Source organism: Odocoileus virginianus, chromosome 8 (assembly GCF_023699985.2).
Source record: "Odocoileus virginianus isolate 20LAN1187 ecotype Illinois chromosome 8, Ovbor_1.2, whole genome shotgun sequence".
In the NCBI taxonomy this organism is placed as follows: domain Eukaryota; kingdom Metazoa; phylum Chordata; class Mammalia; order Artiodactyla; family Cervidae; genus Odocoileus; species Odocoileus virginianus.
The window spans coordinates 54797469-54810332 of NC_069681.1; the positions used below are offsets into that span (position 1 = coordinate 54797469).

Consider the following 12864-nt stretch of genomic DNA (forward strand, 5'->3'; position numbering starts at 1 on the left):
CACCAACACAAGTTGTCAATCCAAACACAACTAAGTTTGGTTCTTCCACCCTACGTAAGTCAAGAAAGGGACAGCTGAGGAATGGGGTAGTCCATGGGGTCAAAATCACAGAGAGGTTACAGGGGAAACACATTCAGGAAAATGACCTCTCCTTGTAATAACTGGGAATGGGTGTGTTGAAGAAGATGAAATTTCTGGGAAAGATCAGGTGATGGAAAAATGAAGGTTCCCAAAATGAAGAACAGAAATGAGAGTGGGTGTTGGTATTAAGGGGAAATTCTTTTGCAGAAGAGAAGAAAGGGGAGAAAGAGAGATGGAGACCAGTGAATAAGTAAAGGTCGAAGGGAAATAAAGTTAGCACTGGCTATTAACTAGTATTAAAGGTCACACTTCTCCATTTTTATCTGTTCTTGACCTATTTCCATCTTCTCTTTGTTCTTCTGGGGATAAAGATCTCTTTTTGAAACCTTTGATTCCTTTAATCATTTAATAATTGCTTCTAGTTTTTGGCTTCTGCTGAAAAGGCTCTTTCTGAGCCCCGAGAATGCACTGGTATTAAAGGTAAGAAACAGAAGCAGTACTTTGAGTTGTTCCAAGGAAAAGCACTTTAGAAATCAAAGGCATTGCTATATTGCTATTATTCTCTCCTTTCCCTGAAAACTTGGGATAACATTAGCTCTGATTCTTGAAGAGAAGTCTTTTGGTCTAGCCATTATATTTATAATCTGTGACTTTAAGAAAGCAGTGGATATTTAAATTCATCAACCTTATCCAATAATCTTCTCTCTCCATTAAATCTGGAGCTAGGCATCTAATCCAGAAATCAGAAATAGAAGCATTGCAACTTATTTTATCTTCCATGTAAATCACATCCAGCTATGCATAAATTTTAAGGGCATATAGCCAGGCAGTATCAGTTCTGTGCAAACAGTGATCCGTAGCTGAATGGGCACTGGACACATATGATGTTAGTGCATGAACCACCCTTTCATATCTTTACACAGTTATATAATAGTTGCTTATTATGATGATAATTTACATGAACAATGGAATAACAAATAAAAGATAAAAATAAGTTATTTGGGAAATAAGTAATTAATGTTTCTAAGTATCAGTTACTGTCTATCAAGACAAAATTGGATGGAATGTACAGTGGTATCTTACAATAATAACTTGGGTAGTTCCATGAAAGGTACCACTTATGGAGAAATATCTAAACACAGCCTGAGGAGAAAGGAGGTTATAAATTAGAGACATAATTCATATTTGGCAGTTCATATAGTTGGAAATCATGCACAGGTTTAAAAAGATGAACAGGTTTAAAAAGAAAATATTTTAAGAGGAGGTTGGTATAATTCCAAGCTGTGATTATTCAACATGTCCAATAATTTTATACATGTTATACACATATAATAAAATACATATGAACACACACATATATACAGATGAAGCCAAGGGTATGAAAGACAACTTGAATTCTTTCTGTCTATTAGTCAACTAAAGTTATTTATGTCCTTATAGATTCAACTTAAATTATAATACATTTATTTCCAAATATACCTATTATTTGGAAATAAAAGACACATCAAAAGCCTGTGCAACAGATGAAAATTTCTGGAAGTAAAACAGTCTTGTATGAAACAAGGGCACTGCTTCATAACCTTTTTCCAAGTGTTGAATTGGGAAAATGAATCCCATTTAAAGATGGAAATATTGGGTGAAGATATTCTAGGCGTTGATGACATGAAAATAATTTTGGATACCTAAAGCAAAACCAACTTGGAGACCTATTTTTCTTCAAGTGCTAGTGACAACATAAATTATGAGAGGTCTACACCGTATCTGTTTCTCTGAAGGCTTGAGTGTAGGCTCCATGTTTTGTTCACTGATATCTCCCAAGATCCTCGAACAATATCTGGCATACAGTAATCACTTATTATTAAATATTTATTAAGTTAAATAGTTGTTGACATTCCCAGTATGGAAATTGTACAACCAGGTGTTCTCCACCTGTTCTCTAATTTAGTTACAATTATTGCTCTCAACAGCAACAAAAAAGTAAAAGCAAACAAACACCACCCATCTGTCACTTTAAGTTTACCGAGAACTTGCCATACACATTCCCAGCCTGACATCTGGGTTCATCAGAGCAAAAATGACTGTGCCCCAGAGCCCACAGTGGGGCCCACCTAGTGATGGCCCCTGTTCTCTCCCCTGCTCCCCAGTGGAGCGAATGAGGTCCTCTCCAAATTTGTTTGGAAATGGGGTCATTAGTAGACACAAATAGGTAAGACATGAGTCATGGACATAAGTGGCTGAGTCAGGATGAGATTATACCAGAGTTGGATGACTCCCCATTCAATAGGACTGGTGTCCTTTATAAGAGGGGAAATTTGGACACAGACAGGCACACAGGGTAAACACCATGGAAAGATGACGGTGGAGATGGAAATGGTGCTACCCCATGGACTGTAGCCCGCCAGGTTCCTCTGTCCATGGAATTCTCCAGGCAAGCATACTGGAGTGGGTAGCCATTCCCTTCTAAAGGGGATCTTCCTGACCAAGGGATCGAACCTGGGTCTCCTGCCTTGCGGGTAGATTCTTTACCATCTGAGCCACCAGGAAGGCTCTTATACAAACTAGGTTTGTACAATCTCTTATACAAACCAGAGATTGCTAGGAAAACACCAGAAGCCAGGAAAAAGGGTGGAATAGATCCCCTCTCACAACACTCAGAAAGAACCCTGTCAACACCTTGATCTTGGGCTTCCAGCCTCTGGAACTGTGAGACAACACATTTCTCTCACACCACCCACCTTTATGGTACTTTGCTATAGCAACCCTTAGCAAACTAAAAATACAGTCATTTACTCCTCAAAGCGTGTCAGATTTCCTACCAGGCACACTTGTACCCTGACCTCACTTTCATTGGGCACTATCTTGTTCAGAACTCAGAGTTCACAAAATTGCCTCCACTTTATTCCAAAGCATCCACAATTATATGTTGTCACTGTCTAACACATTCTTCCATCATATTACATAGCAATTACCTCTGACATCTTTCTCTTACCTTCTGCTTGCTCCTGTGTTTGGGGTGGTGTAACCTGGAGGGGGTGGTGGAAACCAGGATTGTCTGTTAAGAAATGACATCGGTTATAAACACCGTGCTCGGAAGACCTGATCCCACCCACATGTCTTCCAGGAAAAGCCGAAAATAAATTGACATGTAAAAAGGCAATGAGATGACTCTCCTACAAGGTCTTAGAGATAAAATGAAAACTATCTACTTCCTGCCATAGGATTCCAGGCAATCTGCTCTCCCAAATAAATCCCTTTGCCCATTTCCTTTGACACTAAACAATGTAGACATTTCTTTAAAAAGAAATCTGCGTGAAATCTGGAAAATATTAACGTTGAATCTATATGGTAGGTTCATGGGTGCTCATTATCAACACACCTCTCTGTTTTTCTGCATTTCTGAAACATTTTGTAATAAAAATAACAATGCTGTTATGTTCTACTCAAAATATGGTTTTAAAAAATCTGTATGATAGGAAATGCTGAAAGTAAGAATATTGAAAATATAAATGAATGCCACAGCAGTGCCAAGCTCAATTTTATATAGATGCATATGAACAACGAAGCACACATGTTTATACATACATGTACACACACATACGTATATCCAATTAGAAAGATGCCTTCCCATTATTAAAACATCATTTTAATTGGTAGAGATAGCTAAGGACTCTGTCAAAAAGACTAAGTTATAGATCAAAAATGATGTTCGGAGGAGAGTAAGATAGCCTGGAAAAGGAAGATCAAGGATAAGGACAGGAGAGTCCTTTAAATTCTTGAAGCTTGTCTATTCTCTGAGATTGCAGGACTGTGCTCAGATGGGATGGGAGTAAATCAAAGCCAATTTCAGCTCAGTGCAACCCCGGAGAGCTTAGTCAAGGCACACCACAAAGGTGAGAGTCATGTTTCTCCTGCAATGGTCCTGAATGATGCGTAGCCTGTCAGAGGAAAGATTCTTGCCTTGGGTAAGAGATTGAACTAACTGACCTTAAATTTCCCTTTCAGTTTCTCCTAACAGACAAAGAAAGGATCAGGGGGAATGTGAAATTTGGATCCAAGAGAAGGGTAATCTTACTTCCTGAGACTCTGTAGACACAATCAAAATTTCATCTGCAGGAGAAAATAGAATCAGTCATTTCCCTCCAGGAGGACTACAGGAGCAGCTGACAGTCAGCCAGATCATCGACAAGCGCTGAACGTCTGGTGTTCACCAGGCCTAGTCCTGTGTGTGCGTGCCAAGTCGCTCCAGTTGTTTCTGACTCTTTGCAGCCACATGGACTGTAGTCTGCCAGACTCCTCTGTCCATGGGGATTGTCCGGGCAAGAATACTGGAGTGGGTTGCCATGCCCTTCTCCAGGGGATCTTCCTGACCCAGAGAGGAACCCATGTCTTTTACGTCTCATGCATTGGCAGGCAGGTTCTTTACCTCTAGCACCACCTGGGAAGCCCAAGTGTGGTCAGAGGAGCAAGCCAAGAACATACGAAAATTTCAAAAGCTCCGAGGTTCATGAATTCTTGTTTTCCACTCATGTCACAATTCAGTGGCACCGTGTTCTCTTCGACATGCAAAAATCACTCCCACCATCACACTGTGTCACATAAAGAAGATTCTACCATCGAAGATCTACCTCCTCCTCCATGCCTACTAGATAAATGGAAGTTAGCACAGGCGAAAGTGGAAGGCCGTACAGGGAAGTTGAAGGAAGAGGTAAGAAGTACACAGAGGCTGATGCCTCTAGATAGGACCTTTGACCCTGTACGTGGAGGAAGCCCAATCTACAGAGCAGAGGAGGCCTCCAAGATGCAGACTGGTTGCTGGAATCTAGTGACGCTTGGCCACACTGCAGACGTTATGCAGGATAAGGCAGTACCTGTAGTAGGACTCTGTTGCTTTACTATCTGAGCTCTAGCATCAAAACATTACCCTGCTATTCAAGCCCCTAAGATGGCACATACGAAAACAAGATCAGATTTGTGGATTGAGGGAGATTGGAGGAAGGTGGCCGAAAGGTAAAAACTTACATTTTTTATTTTTCCTTTAGACCAACTTATTTTATATCCATTTGAAATATCATCCAACAAAGGACAAAGAAGTTATAAGTTCTAGGGTTGTAATCTATAACATGATGACTACAGTTACCATGATTGTATTATACATAGGATTCCCTGGTGGTTTAGATGATAAAGAGTCTGCCTGCAATGTGGGAGACCTGGGTTCTATCCCTGGGTCAGGAAGATTCCCTGGAGAAGGAGATGGCAACCTACTCCAGCATTCTTGCCTGGAAAATCACATGGACAGAGCAGCCTGCCAGGTTACAGCCCATGGGACGGCAAAGAGTCAGACACCAGTGGTCGACTTCACTTTCATATCATTTCATTATACATAGAAAAGTAGTTAAGAGTGTAGATCTTAAGAGTTCTCATCAAAAGGAGAAATGTGTTTCTTTTTATTGACATAATGGATGCTCTGTGAGACGATGAATGTTGTGCATGCTAAGTTGCTTCAATCGTGTCCAACTCTTGGTGACCCGATGGACTGTAGCCCGCCAGGCTCCTCTGCCCATGGGATTCTCCAGACAAGAATACTGGAGTGGGTTGCCATTCCCTTCTTCAGGGGATCTTCCCCACCCAGGGATCGAACCCATGTCTTATGTCTCCTGCATTGGCAGGAGGGCTCTTTACCACTAGCGCCACCTGGGAAGATATGATGGATGTTAATTAAACATATTGGGTGATCACTTCACAATATGTTTAAATGACACTATACAACTTAAGCTTACACAGCGATGTATGTCAATTATTTCTCAATAAAATTGGAGGAAAAGATGGCATATTTGAAAAGGAGAGTGAGGAGGAAAGGGCTGAGGTGTGAAGACAGCAGAAGACAGTAGGAACAGGATCCCTGGGAAGGGGAGGAGGGCAGGAGGAGGAAGGGCAGAGAGCAAATTCTAGACGCTGCTCATGGGCCTTGGTGGATGATGTGGTTCAGACATTAATAAAGAATAATTTGTGATAGAACAGCAGTGAGAGGGGCTCCCAACAAGCCCATCCTACCTCTTTTTCTTCACAGGAGTGGTAGTGGAGGTGGAAGCTGGGGTGTTGGTGGCGTTTGCACTGGACAAGCCTCCAGGTTGCCTGTTTTGTCACATGAACAAACAGTGAGCACATTCCTGAAACTTTTCATTTTATCTCACCTTTGAAAGGACTTACCATCTACTCCTATTCCCACCACAAAATGTTTCACTTGAGGGTGAAAGAACAACAGAAAAAGTTCTTCCTTAGTTTACCCATTTTACAAATCACCTGGCTTTCATTCAAATAATTAAATCAGAAGGAATTGAATGGAGAAGTTGTTCATTACATGACATGCTGTGTCTGAAACCCAGACCAATCAGTTTCAATGTGCTATGGATTCCAACAAATATTTTAAAATCCTGTCTATGCTGTGACTCACAGAATTATGTCACAATTTTTTTTGGATTAAATACATTAGCTTGTTTAAGAAAACATTTAAAAATCACACTGTTTTAAATCTGTGTGTGTGTGTGTGTTAGTTGCTCAGTCATGTCTGACTATGTGTGACCCCATGGACTGCAGCCTGCTAAGCTTCTCTGTCCATGGGATTCTCCAGGCAAGAATACTGGAGTGGGTCGTCATTCCCTTCTCCAGGGGATCTTCCTGACCCAGGGATCGAACCCAGGTCTCCTGCATTGCAGGCAGATTCTTTACTGTCTGAACCACTAGGGAAGCCAAATCTCTATTTAGCTTTTGTTAATATATGCAGACCCTCAAAAAATTGAAGTGACTCAGGCCTGTTTCAACTATTGGAAGGCAGTTCAGGGTGAAAATTACGTTTTTTGAAAGTACAAATTTAAAAATCAGCCAAGTTTTCAAAAATATATCTACTTTGCTTGCTTATAACCACCATTAGTACATTTCAGGGTTAGCAAAACCATGATTTCAAGACTCAGCTGAGCTGTAGATGTGATGGGTGTTTCGGGAGGCAAGTGAAATGTGCAAGAAGAAAGAGTTGCCTTAGGAGCAGGGAAAAATTTCACAGTTCTATGGGCAAAGAAGTAAAGAATCTAGACTTTTAAAAAGAAAAGAAGTAAAGAATGACGTAAGCTTTGGTGTTTGATTAGAGCAGAAGGGGGCAAACTTCTTGTGTTAAAGTCCACATAGAAAGTACTTTAAGTTTTGCCGACCACTTCAGTATTTCTGTCAATACTATTCAACCTGTCAAAGCTGTGGGGGCATGGCTGTGTCACAATGAAACTTTGGCCTGAAGACAATATACCTTGATTTTTTCTTGGGCATATAGGAAGAAATACACTTTATTTTTAAAATGTAAGCTCAGTTAAAGAAGTACATACGTCTTTGTCACTTCTGGTGGTTGAAACGTGGACACATTTCTGGTAAGAAAACGAGAAGGCAAAGTTTGATCAGCAGCAAAGAATAAATTCTTGCATCAATTTGCAGTTGTCCATGAATATAGAGTTATCACTATTAAAAGTTAACATTAGTTGTGAGAAAGAAAAAGAAAATATCAGTAGTTGAATATATTTGAAAAGTTGATCTCATGATTTTTCACCTTTTGTGTATTAGATTCCAAAAAAAGGGTTTTTTCCTCTAGAAATTTCATCTTTTAAGCCCAGTGTTTTTCTTTGATGGGTTCAATAATTTTTTTACAATAGGAATGTAAAATTTACATTTACATGTATTTTATAATGTTGCCACCAGGATGATTTAAACAGAAACATAAATGTGGTAAGAATGATGGCCTGAAGCGATGAATTCTCTTCATTTTTAAGCCAAGAATAAGATTTTATTTTTCTTTAACCATGAGCAGGAGCCAAGTTTTCATGCCAGAATTATTTCTGTTTAAAAAATAGAGGATAAGGGTTTACAGAAAGATATTAAGTAGGACTGAAGAACTGTATGTAAGTAAGCAGTGCTTAGAAAAATATTGTATTTGACCGTTTCCCCAAGTTAGTAGATACTGGTACCTATTGGTTAGTCGGTTATCCAGGGTATTGGCCTTATATGTTTTAGCAGCATCATTTCTGTTTGAAATCCTTTATAAAGAAATAAGACAAAAGTCTGGATCAACATTCAGGTTTTTAAACTCTTCTTAGACCTCTTTCACGCCAGAATCACTTCACAACATAACCTTTCTCTAGTAAAAACAATTGCTTTTCAGGTTTTACATTTTAGAAAATTTTACAAAAAAAAAAACTATTATACTCACCACAAAATCTATTTATTAGGCCATTTTGATACAGTTTGTAACTTTTAAAGTTTATGCTTTTCAGCTAGCCTTTCTGACTCATTGAGCATTTAATTCATTAACTATTTCCTTTTCATTATTGTTTAGTCATTTATCTACCCAATGACAGTACTTTCTATGTCACTAAAAGGAATCAATGGAAGACTTAAGAAATTTTTAAAAATGTTCTATGATATAGACAATGCTATATGTTTGTCAATCTCTTTGTTTTCCTTCTGAGCACACAGGAAGACTGCATATCCCAATCTTCAGTACATGTATATTGGGATCATGTAATTGAGTTCTAAAGAATGTGGACAGAAATATTATTCATGACTCCCAAAACCATCATAAAACCCCTTGCATGATCCTCCATGCTCTTTCCTCCTCTTCTCCTGTAGCTTTGGTGCTCATGGGTTGAAGATGGCAGAATTAAAACATGGAAAGAACCTAGGACTCTGAGTCATTTCATGGAGCAGAGAGTTCCCCTAATCTTCTAGGATATCACTTTGAACTCTGCTGAGAGCAAGCAATAATCTCCTATTGGGCTAAACCATGGAGATTCGGAGGCAGGGGAGAGAACTCGTCACAAGAATTGCTCTACCCTGGCAAATTTGTTTACATTGACTAACACATAGTGTTAATAGGCCCTGGGGGCCATCAGAAGTGTAAAACATTCTAAACTTGGGTCTCCATAGGACAGTAGGTCTGGGAAAAGTGTGTTTGTCTGTCTTTGGGGTCAGAAGACAAATTAGGAATCCTGTAGCCTGCATGCCAGCGGAGGGATCTCACAACTGCAAGCTCTAGAAAAGCACATCAGAAAGAAAGCTCTTCCTGAGATGTGAGGCTGTCTTCTGGATTCTGCAGGCTTGCACAAAACTGTAACCCCACAGACTGCAGCCCACCAGGCTCCTCTGTCCGTGGGATTCTCCAGGCAAGAATACTGGAGTGGGTTGTCATTCCCTTCCCCATGTTGCACAATACTAGCATGCGGAAAAATTAGGTTCTATAAAACAAAAGGTCAGCAAGAGTCTTCTGCTGATCTCACACTATGGGTCTACTATTAATATAATTTTCTCTAAACTGTTATCTTTATCATTCATGGAATTAAAAAAATAAGCTATGGTGGTGAGTACATAGCATCTGTTTCTTTCTTTTTTTAAATATTTATATATTTATTTGGGCTACATCGGGTCTAAGTTGCAGCACACAGGATCTTTCTTGTGTCAAGCGAGATCTTTCCTTGCAGTATGGTGGGCTTGGTAGTTTTGGTGAGCAGACTTAATTGTCACACCGCATGTGGGATCTTAGTGCCCTGATCACGAATAGAACCTGCGGATTGCAAGGTGGATTCTTAACCACTGGACCACCAGGGAAGTCCCAGCATCCACTTTACTACAGGGCTTTATATAAACTGTTCCTGGGAAGATGGACAATAATCTTTCCTTTCTAAAAAACCTCATGATAGAAAAATATGGCTTATTTGTCCCAGCTTTAAAATTATTTCAATTCCTAGATGTCATTGTGACATGTATAACTAAAACATTTGGTAACTAACAGTAATACATGAAAATTCCCCAAGTCAACCCCATATAATTTCTGTTTATGGTGCATAATGCTGATACCTTGAACACAAACTGGTAACTCTTGAATTCAAAAAGGAAGGAACATTGAATCATCCAGAGCTCCATATTCTCAACTAACTGTTCACAATCCAGTTGCTAACTTGCACAGAATGAATCCACATTAAAACTCATGATGTGGAGAAGGAAAAGGTAACCCACTCCAGTATTCTTGTCTGGGACGTCCCACGGACAGAGGAGCCTGGCAGGCTACAGTCCATGGGATTACAGAGTCCGACACAACTTAGCAACTAAACCACCACCATCTTCAAGGTATTAGTCATTTTTATATTCACTTGTTCGTTTAAAAATCTTGTCGTAGATAACAAAGTTCATCTTCCTAATGACTTGTAGGGTTTCTACAGTGATTAACAAGGTTTGGATTAAACAGATTAGTGTGTGTGTGTGGGGGGGGGCGGCAATGGAATAAAACAGAATCGCTTGTTATGCTTCCTCAAGGATTGAGTGTCTGTTATATGAGAAAATATCATATGATGGGGATAATGATCTTTAATTGAGATTTTTTTTAAAGAGATGTCATATGTAAGGGGTCTAATGCTCATAATACCACCATTGAAATTGAAGCTCATAGAGAAGGTAAAAACAGAAAGCAAGTAAGTATGAGAATATGCTGGTATAAATTATTTGTAGTAAATGAGGAATGTAAACCTTCAGTGTATCTCTGAGACACTCCAGTGCTGCTGCTCACAGAGGGTGCTGGCACTTATGTTTGATGTGCTGTCCCTCTGGTCCTAGATGTCCTTTGTTAAAAGTGGGAAATAAGACGGAAAAATGTGTCTGGGTGGAAAAATGTATCTGGATCGAAATGTCACTCTGTTGATTTTTAAATTATAAATATATAACTTTTAAAAATAATTTAAAGGTATAAACAAATGATTAGTATTTAAGTTGATATAGCAGTGAAAAAAAAATTTGAGCCATCCTGTATTTTGGTTGTTGCTTTAATACAGGATTTGCACAGATGTGCAAAAAAAAAAAAAACCACATGAAGATCACTCAGGTGATCATTAGACCAAAGACTACAAGTATATTTTCTGCAGTAATTGTTACTGAGCCTCTGATATATTTATATTTAAAGGGTTTTGCAGTAAACCATGGTGAATACCATAAACATGATGTCTTGTAATCCTAAATTGTAAAACTTAAATGTTCCTTGCAAACTACTCAGACTTTAGAGCCATCTATGAGATCTTCATAGAAGATAAAAATAATTCTGGGAAATTGTTACTCTGGTACCCTGAAAATAACAATCTGTCTAAAGAAAACAGAACTTTAATTTCAAACATCTTCAAGGTTTAAATAAAGGAGAGTTGTGATGTTAAAATTAAATAAAGTTAATCAAAATTCTACAGTGTTCATCTTTGTGGGCAATATAGCATGGAATAATCAAAATAGCTACCTACTGCTCTTTGCAATTTTCTCTGCTCTTCAGAACATCTCTACAAGGTAGACGTAATTATTTTCATTTTATAGATGAATAAATAGAGTCTCAGAGAATGTGAGTGGCTTTCTCTTGGTCATACAACCAGGAAGCAGTCTGTCTCCAAAGTCTTTCCAGTAGGGCCCACGGCCGTCCACCTGGTTCTGTACTCTAATTGTTGCAACACTCGTGAGCAACATGTCTTTCTTCAGTTATTATTTTTCACCTCCACTATCTCTTTCGCAACACTAGGGGGTTCAGTATATAAATAATATATAAAGAATTATGTATATGCAAATAATAATTTATATAAATAATATAAATAATAATGGACAGAACCATCATTCCAATGTATTTGTCAATTTAACCATCATTCCAATGTGTTCATCAATTTCTCACTTCTTAGGGAGATTAACTTGGTACTTCCCTTAGAAATGAAGCTTCTATCAACTTGTGATATGAGATAGATTGTTTTAATAGGAGTCAGTCTTGGAGACAGGAAATACTTAAATATAATCAGCAACATGATCAAAAGTACCAAAGGAAAACTTACACTTCCACAACATAACACTAGAGGTCTCCCTAACCTAGGTTTTTTCCAAATTTCTTATGAACCAGTCTTCAGGGTTTGAGCCATGTTGAATGGTACGGTATACTATTGATAACCTATGTTTCTTTAGAACACTTCACATTTTTACCAACTGATATATATTTTAAAAGGGAACTCTTTAAAGGTAACTCACTACTTTTCTCATATTTATTTATTACACACGTTAGTACTAAAATGGCACGCACATGCACACTCCTAATATATTTGATCATCCTCCTCCTAAAATTACTTTATGTCTTATACTTGGAGTGCCCTGCATGATGGGGTCTGACTCCTGTTACCAGGACTTGCCTTTCTTTACCTCGTCTGTGTTCTCTCCCTCACACCTGTGTCCACACTTGGAGAGATGAATGCAGTTCACTGCTTGGGGGTGAGCTGCAGATAGGACTGCCTGGGGAAGTAGCTCATCGTCCAAACATGCACTGCTAATCCTCTGTATAGATAAAGCAAGAAATCTCTGGCCTCATTTTCTAGGTTTTAAAATGAAGGGTTTGGACTGGTTTGGTGGTTTGGAATTTTGGCTGCTCATCAGAATCACGTCATAAACTTTAAAAGATGCCCAAGTCTCCCTCAGACTAATTAGATTAGGATTTAGGGAAGAAGAGCTGTTGGAACCAAATTATTAGTGCAGTCAAAAAGCTCTCTAGGTGATTTGGCTCCCCTGGTGGCTCAGATGGTAAAGAATCTGCCTGCAGTGCTGGAGACCCAGGTTCAATCCCTGGGTTGGGAAGATATCCTGGAGAAGGGAATGGCAACCCACGCCAATATTCTTGCCTAGAGAACCCCATGAACAGAGGAGCCTGGTGGGCTATAGTCCATGAGGTAGTAAACAGACAAGACTAAGAGA

General features: G+C 39.0%; 1 protein-coding gene across 7 annotated transcripts in view; it reads right to left on the bottom strand.

Moving 5' to 3' along the window:
- Positions 1–12864, bottom strand: part of SCEL (sciellin) — a 119184-nt gene that overhangs the window by 77859 nt on the left and 28461 nt on the right. For 6 of the 7 annotated variants that reach the window (XM_070471538.1, XM_070471537.1, XM_070471535.1 and 3 more), the window contains exons 6-9: positions 8085–8153; positions 7452–7490; positions 6133–6213; positions 3071–3133 (exon numbers count right to left, since the gene is read on the bottom strand). In XM_070471538.1, coding sequence (XP_070327639.1) covers positions 3071–3133; positions 6133–6213; positions 7452–7490; positions 8085–8153 — 252 coding nt within the window. The remainder of the gene's footprint in view (positions 1–3070; positions 3134–6132; positions 6214–7451; positions 7491–8084; positions 8154–12864) is intronic. The other variant, XM_070471539.1, reaches the window with a different exon arrangement.